The sequence below is a fragment of the Augochlora pura genome, chromosome 11 (assembly GCF_028453695.1).
Source record: "Augochlora pura isolate Apur16 chromosome 11, APUR_v2.2.1, whole genome shotgun sequence".
In the NCBI taxonomy this organism is placed as follows: Eukaryota; Metazoa; Arthropoda; class Insecta; order Hymenoptera; family Halictidae; genus Augochlora; species Augochlora pura.
Genome location: NC_135782.1, coordinates 16,050,786 through 16,069,160, shown reverse-complemented (window position 1 = coordinate 16,069,160; position 18,375 = coordinate 16,050,786). Strand labels below are relative to the sequence as shown.

The 18,375-nt window shown below is 37.3% G+C and overlaps 1 protein-coding gene across 3 annotated transcripts in view; it reads left to right on the top strand.

Annotated features, from left to right (window-relative positions):
• Positions 1–18,375, top strand: part of Inae (inactivation no afterpotential E) — a 127,800-nt gene that overhangs the window by 76,700 nt on the left and 32,725 nt on the right. For all 3 annotated transcript variants that reach the window (XM_078194865.1, XM_078194863.1, XM_078194864.1), the window contains one exon: positions 3,696–3,907. In XM_078194865.1, the coding sequence (XP_078050991.1) occupies positions 3,696–3,907 (212 nt within the window). The remainder of the gene's footprint in view (positions 1–3,695; positions 3,908–18,375) is intronic.

Genomic DNA, 18,375 nt, shown 5'->3' with positions numbered 1-18,375 from the left:
CAATCCGCAATACAACGCTAACGACACTCGACGCCCGCGGGGCTCCCGCGGGAATATTTATTGGAGTGTCCTCCACTGGTCTCTATAGTTCGAAATAAAACCTGACATTTCGTCCCGAGGCAGCACGACGGCGAGAATTATTTCACGGACACCCTGTATAAAACCAACAGGTCTGGCGCTAGCGTCGACCTAATTCATCTTTGATTTATTTTCGCGCCGAAGCTGCCGCGCGAAAAATCTGAGAAAATTCAACAACATTGACTGTACCGTCATCCTATCAGAGAATTAATATAAAAGAAATATTACTGTGAAAAATTATTATAAACAAAATTTTTGTTTTCGAGATACGATCTGGTTTTGGTTCTGTCACGTGGGTTTTTATTTTTTGTGACTAGTTCATGCGACGGAAAAATCTGAAAAAGTTATATAATATTAAATATAATGTCGAAAGTATGTCAGATTTTTTCCTAAATTTTTGCACGCATTTAAGTAGAAAAAAGATTTTTGATTTCGAGATACGAGCAAGTTTTTGTTCTGTCACGTGGTTCTTTATTTTTTGTGACTAGTATATGTGACGAAAAAATCTGAGAAAATACTCTGATATTAAATATAGTGTCTAAAGTATTCCAGATTTTTTTCTAAATTTGTGCACGTTTTTAAGTAGGACAAATTTTGATTTAGTTTGACAGAGGTTCCGCCTACGTTGGAATCACTGTGTTTTAAGGGACACGTGGGCCGCGTTCAGTATGCGATACCTCTAGAAAACGCTTGGAACAAAAGAACGACGGATTTAACCGTTTGCGACAGGCGAATAAAATTTATCGTCGCTTCGAAGGCCGCGTTAAATTACGTTTTCCACGCGTGTTCCTTTGCGCTGAGGAACGTCGTCCAAGAAATTAACAGTTAATCTACGTTTTACGATCGAAGAATAAATTGTCGGCGCTGAGGTGGCGCCGGGCAAAAGGAATTTTTAATAGGTGTTGCAAATTTATGGAAATACCCGTACGCAATGAACTCGTTTCCCGCGAGGGCCGTCCGAGAGAGAGGGGGGCGGTAAATTAGGAGCGTGTGCCGCGTCGCTCTTTTAATCACCCGTCGCTTTATTGCCGAGAAAACCGGGCGGGGACCACCGTCCATTGTAAATACTTCGTACCGTCACGGTCTAATTATCCGACGGAATTGAACCGCCGATTAAATTAGGATTCTTCTAATTTCGGTGGAGCGCGCGACATTCCGGTTTTAATCGCGACCGAACGCGAAATGCATAATCGTTAAACGATGCAGCTGCGAATTGACGAGAATTTCTTTCCGCTCCACTGGCTACGATTTATAAATTCGTTTGTCGTTAACGATCCCGGCTCTCGTTAAAATTTCCGCGTTCCTGACTTCACTCGCATGACAAATTACTGGAACTTTTATGGAAAATAAACGCGAAATATTGTAGCTGCAACGCTGACACTTTAAACACGTCCTTAGGATTATATGGCGACGATTAGGATGTCTTAATACTAATTTTCCTAAAAATTAGCGAGAGTTGTCTTCAAGTATTCTTGAGGCGATTTGAAACAACTTTTTCGTTTACGAAAATGTCCTACAAGGCTTCGTTAACGAGTTATTAAGGAAAAACGTTATCCAATCGGAGCGCGAGAACTGCCGGCGCGGTAACGCCCCGGCCGCTCTCGTTGGCCCGAATCGTTTTTCGTCGATATCTCGTGAACCGAGGCTCGTAGAAAATTCATTCCAAGGAAAAAGTTGCTTAAAATCGCACAAAGAATCGCATGATTCAATCAGATCGAATATTTCTCGAATAAATTTTTAACGATGTTTGTCATCGTTTTTATATGCCAGCAAATAATAATTATAGGCATTTTCCGAACGATGTGCCTGAGATAGGAACATCATTCGAGCAAGTGCGCTATAAATATTATAGCTGTACGCAACGATGAAATACGACCACGGTGGATAGTGTCACGTGGCTCGTGTCACGTGCTCTCCGGATCGTTTCAAACCTCAAAGACCGCACGAATAGACTTATACAGCTCGATATATCCGATCTTTACGGCGCGACTGTCGCGGATAGAATTTCTCCTATAATTTATGTGCATACCTGCTGGCAAACTTCGGCTTTATGGGAGCCAGCTAAAAGCAGATGGAAGGCGTAACTCCGGCAGAGTGTTAGTGTCACGCGAGTCGGTTATGGCGTTCTATCCGTCAGGGGTAACCATTAGGTCTGTGTTTGACTTTGGGTTTGTTGATTTATTTTCCCAACACTTTATGTATTTTAGCATTTCTAGGGAGAATATTAATTGTCTCACCTGTGGAATTATTTAAGTCGACGTCCTATATTTTTTATAAAAATTAAATTTAAATTCAGTATAAATAATTAGACTGTAGATTTTATTTTATTTATGGCAGAAATATATAAACTAAATATAAATTGTGAAGATATTAGATGACTTTAAATGTATTACTTTATTATTTTTAAATTATTGCTGTTATTAAAAGACGAATGATTTTTTTAATTAACTTATGCTAATAATAATTAATTTACATAGTTTTTATTTCCCATGGAGGTCTGTATTACTGACCATGGTCATATGGGATCGCTGTTTCGAAAAGAACACTAGCGACACTAGCGAGTACTGTTGGAATTTCGAGGTGGAGTTTAGAATACTGCACTTTACAAATTAAATAAACAATTAACCAAACAAAACTATATGCTATCCTCTTTGTAAAAGCCCTAGGTAAGTCTCTATTCTCTCAGTTTTGCTATAGGAAAGTTAAATCTCGATATATTAAAGAAATTCTCCGATGGTCGGCCATCTTGTGACGTCACGCTTCGAAAGCCTAGCAATAAACGCGTTATAAATTATAAATACCACGATATTATAAAAATAGACTAAGATAATCCTAGATTAGGCTTTCAGGAGTCACTGTGGATTATTTATGAAAAACTCCTCGCGATATTAAAGCGCCCTGCGCCCTTAAATCAAGCAAAAGACGTTCTTCCGCGAAATCTAATCTGTTTGAAATCTGTTTGAAGGGAAAACTCGTTTCAGGTGCTCGACATCGTCGACGATTTTCCATAAAGGAAAGCGGTATTGTATGTCACGAGTTTAAGAAGAGCGCGATCGATTTTGAGAAGCTTTTTTAAACCGCGGACGAAGACTCTCGAGAGCATCGCCACAAAATGTTATATTCCCGGAATATATGTGCCACGTGATCCTCCCCATAACTGAACCTAAATTCTATAACACCTGTTGGTTAACAAAAAATTTATGGAAGTCGACAATATTTTATCAATCAACCATAAAACTATTTAAAATCTGAGTTAACAAAAATGACTTATTAAAACACGATTACTATACTGTAAATATTTAAATAATAAAATAAAATTTATTAGCAATTGAATAAATATTTTCGAGAAACAAAATTATGTAAATTAAATTGAATCGACTGTTTTAGGATACTTGAATAATTTTCAAGGAAGTCGACAATATTTTATAAATCAATTATAGAACTATTTAAAATCTGAGTTAACAAAAATGGCTACACGGTTATTATACTGTAAATATTTATGTGAAATAAAATTAATTAACAATTAATTGACTAAATATTGAACAAATTTAATACTGAAAACCGGCTCTGTTTTCCTCTTTTTTTCTGACGACGGTGTCTCGCTGGTTTTGTTGCAGGGTGATAGTGCTGGGCGTTCTGCTGGGCGTCCTCACGTGGGATCGCAGCGTCACGTGCGTCCTACTACTCTGGGAGTACGTCGTCGGCTACCTGGCGATCTTCGGCGTCTCCATGCTGGTCGAGTTCTCCATATGCTTCCTGTCCACCAGGGGCAGCATACTGGACACCGCGGCGAGGGCACCGATGCAATACGTACTATATGTGCGACTCTGTAAGTCCCACGACACGATGTCACATAGATTAAATATTTATGGTGTTACAAAAAACAATGGAGAAGTCATAAGAAAGAAACTAAGGGTTGCTGAGGAGAACTGAGAATTTTGAGGTTACAGAGAATTTTATAAAAGAAAAAACTTATCTGTGATAATTGCAAGACACAGAAATTGCAATTATTGTTATTAATATTTTAATATTTTTTGAAACGCAATAGTTTGATTCCTTTTGTTATTTGTAACAACTTTTTCCTTTAGGAAAATGTTATACGCGGCTTCGTTTACGAGTTATTGAGGAAAAATGTGGACCAATGAGAGACGGGGTCGGCTGCGTGATGTGGGCGTGGCAACTAGTGGACTGCATAGCGCTAGCAGAGGTTGTTTATTATTGGTCCACGTTTTTCTTGAATAACTCGTAAACGAATCCGAATATTGAATTTTCGCAAAGGAAAAAGTTGCTTGAAATTGTCTTAGGAATCGTTTTGATTGAGTGGAACTTTTGGGACACCCTGTAGATTTTTAATAATCGAAGAATTGGTGGTGAAGAGAATTTAAGCGTCGAAATATTTTGCTTTTTCTTTGGAGAATTTCTGATGTGGCAATTGGACTTTATACTTTAGGTATAGTATAACATTTAGGGGAAATAGTTTTTTATTAATAGTTTTCAATTGACTGTGGATTTTGTATTTTTATTTATTTAATTAGTTATATTATTATCTTGCATTATTGCAAATGATATTTATAGTTAATATCCTTGCTAATTGGACAACTGTTTTAAAAAATTACAAAATTGAATTGGACCTAACTTAGACTTAACCAGACTTAATACAGACCTAACTAAGACCTAACCAGACTTAATGCAGACCTAACCAAGACCTAAATTATACTTACAGTATTTAAGACGTTGAAAAGACTGCTCTGGAAAGTTATAACATTGTCAAAGTTATGACAAGATATTGAGAAGACTGTTTTGCAAAATTATAACACTATCACAGAACTGATCTAACCCAGACATAACCTAAAAACTAATTCAAAGACGTAGCAAAAATTCAAAAAAATATTTTTGCCACTTCTTGGACTCGTGTCTCACAATGTAAAGGAACAATAATCTATTAACAATAACTTAGACCCATCTTAGACATAACCTATAAAACTAGTTCCACCTAAAAGTCATAGTAAAAATTCTAAAAACTACTTCTGTGATTCCTTGGACACATGACTTGCAATACGAAGGAACAATGATTGATTAATAATAATTTAGACCCAATTTAAACATAACTTATAAAACTAGTTTCACTTAAAAGTCATTGCAAAAATTGAAAAACTATTTTCATGATTTCCTGTACACGTTTCTCACAATATAAAGGAACAATAATTGATTAATAATAACTTAGACCCACCTTGGAGACATAACCTATAAAACTAGCTTCACTTAAAAGACGTAGTAAAAATTCTAAAAACGTTCGTGATTTCTGGTACACATATCTCACAATGTGAAGGTAAAATAATCGATTAATAATAACTTAGCCCCCAACTTAAACATAACCTATAAAACTAACTCCAACTAACTCTAACTAACCTAAAAATCATAGCAAAAATTGTAAAAACTATTTTCATGATTTCCTGTACACGTGTCTCACAACACGAAGGAAAACTAACACAAGTTCTTTGAAAAGAGCATAATCCATAAAAAAAATGCAATCCTCAAAGAGAGAATAATTTTCAAGAAGCACCTACAAAAAGAGCATGATCTCCAAAAAGAGTTTAATCTCGAGAAAGAGTCTAGAGAAAGAAAGGGTTTAATCTCCAAAAACAGCGTAATCTTAGAATTTAACTGGTCACTCTGATTAAAAAGGAAAAGTGCGACTTTCACTTGTCCCACTGTGCTCTCTCTCGCGCTCTTCTCTAGGACGTTTTAATTCAAAGGAAACACGGAGCTGTCTCATCGTCGCGTTAAAAAAAGAGAGAGAAAAAAAGAACTTCTTTCGCGCCTTTAAGCGCGCGAAACTGCTTCGCGGAATACACTCGCGTCGCTTAACCCATTCGTTAAATCGCGCGACAGAATGAACCCTTTTCGTACTCGAATTCCAAAAGCCTGTGTGCCTGTGTGTGTGTGTGTCCCAGAGAAATATTAATTGTGTGTAGGCGAGAGAGGCGGCGCCATTGTTGTCTGCAGAGCGCTTGTGATATGCGTGTTTGCCGGATTTACAAAAAAGATTGCTGGGTTTTAAAGGAATTTCGGATCAAAGGCGGAAAAAAAATAGGCGGCTGTTAACATTGTTTTAATTAAATAGTTTCCGAGATGCAAATCGTAGGTTCAAAAGAATTTCTTATGTTTGTTACAAGACGACAAATTTCACGTTTGTTATGAGCTGGTCAAGATTATGTTAACTTCGATTTATTAGAATGATTTTTACTTGATTATTTTTATTATTAATGTTACTTAATTTATTCACGTTATATTAATATTATTTAGATACATAGTTAAATCAGAATATATCATTTAATCTGTCTGTTAATTTTGATTTATTAAAATGATTTACTTATATTTATTTTTATTACTATAATTGCTTATATACCCAAATTATATTAACACCATTTAGAAATTTAATTTTATATTAAATCCCTTTACGTTATTCTATGTTTTATTATATCTTTTATTATACCTTATGTATTAACCCCTTGCCATACTTTGACGAGTCTGACTCGTGATGAAAGTTTTGTGCCAAACATGAATATCACGAGTCTGATTCGTTATCGATATTTGGTGCCAAACATAAATATCACGAGTCTGACTCGTTATCGACATTTGGTGCCAAAACATAAATATCACGAGTCTGCCTTGTGATCCTAATCTCGGGTCAGCTCAGGTCCATTCTTAGTTCTCTTGAATGGGATTATATGTCCCCGTATAAGACTAATAACGACTATGTAACTCAGTCGTAAGATATTGTTTTTCAAATTGTACCACTCGAGCTCCACCGTTCGGCACCTCCCGCAACCGTTCCGATGGCCAAGTTTGGCACGGCATTTTCAGAGATTCGCGGTAGTGCAAGGGGTTAATTATTATATTATATATTATTTCTATATCCAATCTATATTCATCAAAATAATTCTATAACATATTTGAATAATGTGGAGAAAAATTTAATATGATAATAAGGGTAGGAATAATATTAATATAAGAATGAATATTTATTTTCGCCTTAAAACACACTATACCTTAATTTCAATAAACCCTAATAAATTGTCACAATCCAGCAATAAATGAGTTGTCAAGAGTCCATTAAAGTATTAATTGCAGTGTTCGAAGTCGACTTTTTCATTGTTGCCAGGGCGATTCTCATCGTACAGGACCAGCCATAACGTGCAATACTATGTTCTCGCCGGTGGCAGGTTAAGTAACGAACACCCCCCGGAGGGACTGCAACACTTCGGGACACCTACTTTCAACGGCAACCACCCCTTTTTTTTCGTGCCGGCTCGCCCTACGGTTTCTCGATGTCGTAAATATATCGGATAACCGCGAAAGGACGGGGCAAAGGTTCCGAGATTGACGACGCTCGATTTTCTGTCTATATAGGAAGGGGGGAAGGGGGGAAGGGGGTGAGAACTGATAAAAATCTGATCGATCCTCCGCGACTGTGGAGGAAATACGCCCCCCTACTATCCGGCCTGTGTGTCGCTCGTGTAACGCCGAGCCCCAGTTTCCGATTTATATAATTATCTGCTCGATGATTCTCCCGGCTACGTTATGGCACTGTTCATGATACTGTAGCTAAAACTGTCGCGGAGAGGATAAATATTAATTTGGACGTTTTTCTTTTGATTTTTATATTTTTATTTCTATTTTTGAAGTGGTTCTTTTTTGGTATAGATTTGGTACAGAGATAAAATTTATTTAGAACTTAATTCGGGCTTAGTTTGTAATTATAGTTATAAATTATGGTACCGTTGATAATACTGTAACTAAAACTGTCGTGGAAAGGGTAAATATTAATTTGCATACCTTTCTTTTGATTTTTATCTTTCTATTTCTATTTTTGGAGAAATATTTTTCTTTGTTGGTATAGGTTTAATACGGCGTTAAATTTTACTTAGAACTTAATTCAGACTTAGTCTATAATTATAGTGTAAGTTTGAAGTAACTCAAGACTTAATGTGTAATTATAGAGTAAAGTAGAGACAACTGGGATTTAAACTGTAATTATAATTTAATTTGGATATAATATAGACTTAAAAATATAATTACTAGATTATACTAAAATATAATCCAATATCTAATATAATATACTATAACTATAATCTAATTTGGATATAATACAGACTTAAAAAAATAATTACTAGATTTAACCTACTAGACTAATATAATTATAGGGTAAACTAGAGGTAACTCGAATTTAAACTATAACTATAACCTAACCTGGATATAGTATAGACCTTAAAATGTAATTGTAAGACTTAACCTATAATTATAGTGTAAACTAGAGATAATTCAGATTTAAACTATAACTACAATATAATCTGGACATAACTCAAACTTAAAATATAATTATAGTGTACGTCAGATGTAACACAGACTTAACATTTAATTATAATTTCTTCCAGATGTAATACAGACTACTCTATTACTACTCTATTATTATAACCTAAACTAGACATAACCCAGGCTTATTCTATGATTATTGGGTAATCTAGAACTAACTCAGATCTAACCTATAATTATAATTTAATTTAAACTAAACTTAAACTGAAATTATAATTATAGTGAAAGGCAGAAGTAAGTCATATCTAACTTATAAGTATAATCTAACTTAGACTTAAAATATAATTATAGCGTAAGTCAGAGGTAGCCCAGACATAACCTTAACATTTCATTATAATTGATTCTAGAAGTAACACAGACTTATCCTGCAATTATAATCTAACCTAAATGTGGCCTAGACTTAACCTTTAATTAAAGTTAGAAATAACTTCAGACATAACTTGTACTTCTAACCTAATCCAAACTAGCGTAACTAAATTAGCACCTGTCTAAAAATTGATAGAGTCGACATTAGTACATAATATCTAGAATTTAGCATTCAACGTGTCTACACGTGAAACGTGATAATAGCTAGCAAACACGCAACCCATTTCTCTATATAGAATTGCACAACAGTGATTCGGGCAACCTTGAACAATTGTTAAACACTGAAAAGTTTGAAAACCCGCGTGCCGATTTCCGAGTAAAACGGTGTCGCGTGACGAAGCTAATCCGCAGCTAATATTTTTAGAAACAGCCAATTCCGGCCACTCTCAGCAGTTAAACCGTTCGCGGCCGTACCAAGTTTGTTGACTTAACAAGCATAACTCGGGTTTCCCCGGCAATTCCGCCAAGCGATTCGTAACCGGCGACGCAGGTTTACAAACGTCGGAACACCGATAAATTACATTCGAGTCCATAAAATCAGACATTCGGCGAACAAAAATTCGTCGCGGCAACTATTGTAAAATAAACGCGCCGAGATTTACGAGATAGAATCGCTATAGTTTCACCTAATTTTGCGAAATTCGTTTCTTCGTTGGCAAAGACCAGAGAGAAAGAGACTGCGGACAATAAACAGAAAGTCGCCGCGATGCGCGAGCGGGAAAATTAGGCTGGGTGAAAGCAGCTTTCGTCGCGAACACGCATAATTGGACTGTGGATGTTTCATTTCGAGCAATCTAATTTTAAGGAATCTAATTTCCAGCGAGACGCGGCTCAAAAATATGCCGGCAAGTGTGTTTAACATTTCGCGCGAGACTGTACGGCTCTTAGGGGGTGGCGACGAGACCCCTCTGGTAATTATGGCACTTCCGGGATTAGGAATTCCTGTTTGGTGAAATCTGAACTGCGGCGGTGGCATATTTTCCGTATACGTGGCGGAATGTTTTATTGGGCTGCGAAGTGTTTATAGGTTAGAATTAGAAACTCTGGTTATGTCTAAGTTAATTAGATGAATCGAACACGCCTAAATGCAACCGTTCACCAGTTAACTGTGGCGCCCTCATTTAAAAGTGCGCACAGTTTTGTGTCGCCAGAATCGAGCCACGACGAGTATGTTCGTCAATCACAGAGTAAGTTGCGCTGGTAAGATATTGGATGAAAAAGATGGTTTTATTCTATAAAAATAATATTTACGCACTTGAAATTCTTACGCCGCATTGTATTTATTTGATAAGAACCGCCGACACTTGGTAAGATATGCACTGACACACACTTTTTGGGGGTTGATGCAGCAAGATAAAGATCAAGATCACCGAAAATTCAAAGTTGCTGCACTGCTCACGAGTTAGCTTTCTAGTTTATAAATCCACTTCTTGACTTTTGCCTTTGCCCCTTTTAGATTAACATCTAAAAAACCATTATCATCGCACATAAATAAATTCATTATGCGAACTGGTAAACTTTTTCAACCAGTGCATACGGGCACACATGACATCATCTCAAACTGTTTATATTTTCTATTTGTTTGTTTTATTCCGGCATAGCCTCAAAATATTCTAAACATCTTGAAATTTCAGAATATGTTTTGTTTTTCTCAAAAATTGCAATTTAAATAGCTAATGGTCACTGATTTATACGCATAACGAGTATACTCGTCAATACACAAAATTTTGCCACTTCTCCATGACGAGTCGATTACAGTTAACTGGTTATGGAAAGCAAAAGTTTGACTGAGCTTAAAAAGTCTTGTTTGGAGATTATCTGAACTTTATTTAATACTTTGAGGTCTAGAATTGTAATTAAATGAATTAAAAGGCAATTGATAGAACGAAATCACAACAGATATAACCTAATTAACCCTGAGATCCAGATTAACCCTAATAAAACGTCGAATCTTAGCGCAAAGGGTTAATTAACCTGAGCAGATGAAAATCAGTTATACTGTAATTATATTTTAAGTCTGAGTTATGTTCAGGTCTAATTATATCTATATGTTAAATCTGACTTATTTCAGTCTCTCACTATTATTATAATTTCAGTTTTAGTTGAGCCTAGATTAAATTACAATTATAGGTTAAGTCTGAATTATATATAGATTATCCTATAATAGGATAAGTCTGACTTCCATCTGGAATAAATTATAATTAAATGTTAAATCTGAGTTACTTCTGGCTTGCACTATAATTGCAATTTCAGTTTAAGTTGAGTCTAGACTAAATTATAATTTTAGGTTAAATTTGAATCATTTAAAGCTCATCTTATAATTATAGGATAAGGCTGACTTTCATCTGGAATAAATTATAATTAAATGTTAAGTCTGAGTTACGTCTGTCTTTCACTATAATTATAGTTTCAGTTTTAGTTAAGTCTAGATTAAATTATAGGTTACAAAAATAATTATAGGTTAAGTCTGAATATATTATATATAGCTTACCCTATATTCATAGGATAAATCTGGCTTAAATCTAAAATAAATTATAATTATATGTTAAGCCTGAGTTACGTCTGGCTTACATAGTTTAATCCTAAGTTCCTTCTACTTTACGCTATAATTATAAATTAAACCTGAGTTCCTTCTACTTTATGCTATAATTATATAATAAATTAAATCTGAGTTACTTCTATCTTTCACTATAATTATAAATTATCAAATGATACCATCAAAAACCAAAAACTAGCAAATTTTTGATTTTTGGCTGCTGTTACAAAAATCGAAATATTACGTAAATCGTCAAGAACGCCGTTCTATGGGGCAAAAGTAACCCCCGAGATATTCGTCCAGCTGCCGCGACGTTTCTACAAGAGTCCTGTGATCGCGTCGGCCGTCCACTAACGAATTTCATTATGCGACCCGGCGATTACGTGGCTAATCAAAGATTACCGCGGCCATCAAAGATTCTCTCTCGGCGGCCGTCAATAATCATGCCGAAGGGAATCAAAATTGATTCGTAGGCGGCGGGGCCGCGGGGTTCGTTAGCGTCGACGACGACGACGGCGACGGGTGGCCACTTCTTTCTCCCCGTCGACCCTTCCTACCAATCTTCCCGTGGCCGCCTACGAGACCGGGGGGGAATATTAATAAGCTCTCTTATATAGGTATAGTTTAGGTCTCAACATCTTATGACCTAAAGTGGACATCTTTAAGACGTCTTTAAGACGTACATTTTAGATTTATTTTAAGATTGAACGTGTTATGCCTTTGAAATGAATTTAGGATACCCATTTTAGGTACTATTTAAGTGTGGACGTCTTACGGCCTAAAAATGGACATTCTTAAGACGTCTTTAAAACTTTTATTTTATGTCTCAAAGTCTTACGCCTTTAATACGTCTTTAAGACGTGTATTGTAAGTCTGGACGTCTTACGGCTTAAAATGGGAATACTTAAGACGTCTTTAAGACTTCCATTTCAGGACCATTTAGGTCTTAGACGTCTTACGCCCTAAAATGGACGTCTTTAAGCCTTTAGGTTTGAGCGTCTTATGCCGTAAATTAAAGGTCTTTAAGTCAATTTTATTTAAGCTCTTTAAGGCCATTTTAGGTCAATTTTCGGACTGTACATTTTGTGCCCTAAAATGAACAGCTTTAAGACGTCTTAAAAACGTCCATTTTAAATCCATTTTAGGTCTGAACGCCTCACGCCCTAAAATAGACGTCTTTAAGACATCTTTAAGACCTCTCCATACTACCTGAGTATAATACGATAGAAACAATTACTCTACAGGATAATTTAATAACCTAAATCTATAGAAACATAATAAAATTTCATTAATTTTGGTTAATATGCCATATAAATTCAGAAAATGCAAAACAAAAGTTTCTTTTAACCTAAAAATATCTAACCTCTCCTTAATATCAATTTACCAATTATGTGTACTTTTTGCAATTGCTACGCTATTACTATACTATACTATTCTATACTATACTATGCTATACTATACTATACTATACTATACTATACGGTATATACTATACTGTGTAACTCCAATTTCCACCAATCTATAGCATAAGCATCGCGATGATCATGTTCGGAGCGGGTCCTCGAAATTAATTTTGGCCGGACTGCGACTAGATTACACAACAGATCCTATCCTCTCGACATTCGACCGCGCGCGCTTCCCGATCCCGGCCAATAAGTCTCGTTAATCCCCTACTGAATTAGTCGGCGCCGATTAAAGATGTCCGGAATCGTTCCGATACAATGGCAATCTTGCCCCGTGAAAGATACCCCGACGGACCTAATCGCGAAGAGGAGGGGAAGCGGCGAGGGTGGCGAGCATAAATCGATTGCGATTGAATGCATCGGTTGAATTTTCGGCTCGGAAATAATTCGGCTGCGAGAGACCTGTCTCTGAAATCCACGGAACAGTGGATCGAAGCTTACTGACCAGAACAGAGTGATCCGCTCGAGGTAAAAGCCTTCTCACCGGTGTCTGCGTAAACGGCGTGCCCGACTGTCGAAACAATGGGAATAAAACGGGCCCCGCGAGCACTGGATCGGTTGGCCGATCGCTCGACTCTTCGAGCTGTCGTTCCGATTTCACGCCTCTTTAGCAGTTCCATTGTTACTGTACTATGCTGTTACTATACTTTGCCACGTGGCGCGGTTGTTTCTAGATTTCGTCGTGAATTCGAACTGCCATGATTGCAATATAGTCGAACATGTCCGAAAGCATCCGAAACACGTGCAATTGCATTTGACGTTGTTTAAAGATTTTTAATTGTGTATAATTGCAACAGAAAAATATCAGACATGTCCAGTTACAAACAATAAGAGTACTATTAATTAATTAATAATTTACAGTATTTTAATATAGGAACGTTCATGTCCTGACGATTAAATCAGCTGATCATGTAATATAGCAGATACTGTATCGTTTATGAAAAAAATGGGGATATATTATTTCATAACTTTTGACAGAATTAATATAAACGGGTGAACTATTTTTTATATCAAAGCCAAAGCTTTGCACTATCTTACAAAAATAACAAGACAAATAAAATCGTAAGTTCTAACCTTAAAAATAATTATGAAAATTGCCTTTCTCCTTCGAGGCTCCCAAACCTGTATTCTCTTGCGAAGAGATATTATTCCATAACTTTTGACAGGATTAACATAAACGAATGAAATATTTTTTAAATCAAAGACAAAGCTTTGCACTATCATACAAAAATATTAGGACAAATAAAATCATAACCTTTAACCATGGAAAATAATTATGAAAATTGCCCTCCTACCTAGAGACTCCTAAACCTGTTTTCGAGTCTGTGCAATCTTCGATAAATTATCCAAGATCACAGTGGCATGATCAACCCAGCGCTATATTTTTCCTCTGTTCTACGACGTTTTATCTTGAATTTAAAAAAGGTTCCATCGCTCCGTCGCAATCCTTTGGGAAGTTCTACAATTTTGAATGCCGGGAGACACCTTCGGAAAAATGCAGCTCAGCTCTGAACGTCTTCGCGATTAGATCTCCGCAGTTCGAAGAAGTCCCCCGGGGAGCTACCACGGGGACGACGCACGAGAAGTTAGTTTTAAGCTCCCCGGGTTTCGAACCGTCCGACTCTTCGGGCTTTTAAGTTAAAGGGTTCAACTAGCTGCGGGGAGCTTTGAATTTTTCATGGCTTGGAAAGCACGATTTCCAGAGGAGAGCGATCCCCGGCATTCGACGGGAATTCAATTTTTATCTCAGAGGACGATCTCCGCAATTTGCACGCGAATCTAGCACCATGAACGTCGATGCCCGTTTGGACCGCGTTGGATGTCTCCCCCCCCCCCCCCCCCCCGGCAGGGACGATCTTAAATAGGCGAAAGTAGTTCGGGGCGACATCCTTCCGGAGATTTAGGGGTCCTCGAACTTTCGTGATACCACGGGTTGCCGCTGCAGTAGCGAGTTCTTTTGTTACGCGGCTCCTTTTATGTGCTCGACCGGGCTCGCCACTTCGTGGAACACACAGCCCGGGTTACTTGATTGCGTTGGCAAGAGCCAGAAACTTTGCCGGTAATGTGCACCATTTTTTTTACCCTGCAACTCTATCGGTGCACCAATGTCGTGCTGGTTTACTGTTCAGAGGAAACAGTTAAGCGAAATTGGAAATGTTTGGCGAAAAGGGAGGTTCTTTGGATGTTGTTTTAGAGAGAAATGAGATTTGGAGGGTATTTGAAGGTTATTAGCAGGGTGTTGTATAAGTTGTATAAGTACTGGATAGTTTATAGTTCAAAATTAGAAGTACAACTATTCGATCACAATGTTGAAGTAGACAGATATTATTAAATGTTTGTGAAGTTGAAGTAAAAACGTATTCATGTTGTATCACAAAGTAAAAGCAGAGAAGTACTCTAATTTCGTTACAAAATTCAAGTGTAGAAGTACTACTATTTTATCACAAAGATCAACTACAAAAACACTGGTACTTGATACCAAAGTTAAACTACAAAAGTGATACTATTTTATCACAAAATCTAAGTGCAAAAATACTACTCTTTTATCACAAAATTAAAATATAAGAGTATTACTATCTGATTACAAAGTTCAAGTACAATATAGCCACTATTTGATCACAAAGATCTAGTATAAAAGTACTAATAATTGATTACAAAGTTGAAATACAAAGGTACTGGAATTCATCACGAAAATGAAATCAAAAGCACTACTATTTGATCACAAAGAACAAGTATAAAAGTATCACTATTTAATCACAAAATTCAAACACAAAAGTACTACTACTTGATCACAAAATTCAAGTATAAAATTACTACTATTTTGTCACAAAATTCAAGTACAAAAGTACTACTACTTCATCACAAAGTTCAAGTACAAAAGTACTACTATTTGATCACAATGTTCCAGTACAAAAGTATCCCTATCCTATCACAAAGTTCAAGTAAAGTAAAACGAAGTGCTATTTCACCTCCTGTCGTATCCTGGCGTTGTCACGAACATCGCGCCGACCGAATGAGAGCGACTGTCCGGAAAAACATTTAGGTCGATCGCCGTTGCAGAACGGACAACCGGACATTTTTTGTCATCGATGAGCTGGCAGTTGTTGGCCGAAAGGAAAAGCGCGTCGACGTAAATGCCGTGCCGTCTCGCCGGATAACGATTCAACGTATCGACAGCGCTTTCTTCGGACCGCGGCGCCGTTGATAGTTTCGTCGCAAAGCCGTGACACGCTTAGGGGCTGCCGTTGATGCTGTCTCTGACTCGCGGGAAATAGGTTCGACCTAATTAACCGGGTACGTATCAACGCGTCTGCGGAACGCGAAATAATTATTCCGCTACTCGAATTACAGCACACAAAGGACACGTGACTTAGAAACTTGATCGGAGATCAGTCTTCGATCCTACTCTTGCGATTGAAGCGATCAATTCTTTCGATCGATACTTTGATTCGTTAGAGTGCCCTAGCTCCTCGAGTCCTGTCTTTATCTTCGTAGAGCAATCGCTTCGTCGCCGCGCGAGCGTCCTCTAATTTGAATCCCTGGCTCTGACAGCCGAGTGTTCTTCAGCCTGGCTCCTTGGGGTCTAACGGAGTGTCCTCTAACTCCAACCACTGCATACGAGGGTTCTTTAGCCCGAATCCTCTAAGCGTGACTTTTAATTTAAACGTTCAGCGAGATCCACAACTAGGATCCTCGAATTTAAGTCTGATCCTCCTACAATTTCCCTGTTTCTTGACTTCGATCCTCGAGAACTGGCGATGTTTAATTTTAATCCGCCTACCTATTACAGAGTTTAAATCCTCGCTTCGCGAATCTGACCATCTCGTAGGTCTTTGAATTCAGGAACGTTCTCCAATTTGAGACTCTGGATCTAGGTGTCCCAAAGTTTGGATCCTTGTAATCTTCCGCAGTTTAAGGATAATTCTCTTTTAACCTCTGCGATCCAGCTGTCGAGAAATTTAGCTCCTCGTTATCTTTCAGTCCTGGAACTAGGAACTAGCTCTCCGAATCTGAGATTCTTCCGTCTCGAGTCTCCCCCCGCGAATCCGTCCGATACAGCTCGTAATTTTATTTCGAATGTCGAACCGTCCGTCCCCAACATTTCTGTTCGAACGGTGGCTCATTGTCGGCGTCTGTTGAAATCAGACGGGCCGGATCGAACAAAGGAGCCGAAGAGTGTAGGTGGTGCAACGTCGGTGGTGGCCTGGCGCGCTCCGCACGCATCCGACCAATCAGCCGTACGTGACCGGAATCTCCATGAAATTCTTCCTTGGTGCGCAACACACAATTCCCTGTCCGGGCGTCGAAACACGGTCGGGCGTTGGATCCTTTCCAAAACCGTTAATACGCCGCGATGTATGTGTCTTTCGATGGAACAGACGGCTGGAAGCCGTTTCTTGGACGACACACGACGCGATGCTATATTGCCAAGCACTTTAATGTCTACGACATCGTAAAAACGTAACGCTTGATACGCGGATAACGAACCGGACTGAAAGCAGGCCCCGTTGTCTTTTATCGCTGGACCATTTACATCGATCTTTGCGACTCGCGTTATCGTTGGCGTCGTTGCGATAGAGGCACGGGAGGTGATTTTGTACTTGAACGTTATCATGAAATCGGTGCTCTATGATATTTTTTAGTTTGCGATGATATAGTGGTATTTTTTCTTTGTGGCCAAATAGTGGTACTATTGTACTTGATAGGTGTGGTCAAATAGTAATACTTTTATGCTTGATCTTTGTGGTCAAATAGTAGTACTATTGTAATTAAATTTTGTGATATAATAGTAGTAGTTTTATACTTGAAATTTGTGATGAAATGGGTGTACTAATTTACCTTGTCTTTGTCATGAAATAGTAGTACTTTTGTATTCGAAGATTGTGATGAAATAAGTACACTAATGTCCTTGGACTTTGTGATGAAATAGTAGAACTGTCGTACTTCAGTCTTTGTGATAAAATAGTAGCACTGTTGTACTTTAAATTTGTGATCAAATAGTAATACTTTTGTACACGAAGTTTGTGGTCAAACAGGTATACTAATGTACTTGGTTTTTGTGTTGGAATAGTAGTAATTTTGTACTGGAACTTTGCGATCAAATAGTAGTACTTTTCTACTTGAATATTGCCATTAAATAGTAGTACTTTTATAGCTCAAATTTGCATAGAAGTAGTAATATTTTGTAATGAAATAGTAGTACTTTTGTACTTCAACTTTGTCACGAAATAGTAGCACTTTCGAACTGGAACATTGTGAAGTAACAGTAGTACTTCTGAATTTGATCTTTATAGTGAAATAATAGCTCTATTGAACTTGAATTTGGTGATCTAACAGTAGTACTTTCGTATTTAAGCTTTCTGATAAAATAAGTACACATATGTACTTATATTATCTGATAAAATAGTTGTATTCTTGTAGTTGATTTTTGTGTTGATATAGTACTACTTTTACATTGGCTCATTATGATTAAATAGTAGTACCTTTGTACTGAAATTTTGTGATGAAATAATAGTACTTTTATACTATATTCTTGTGAGTAAATAGTAGCACTTT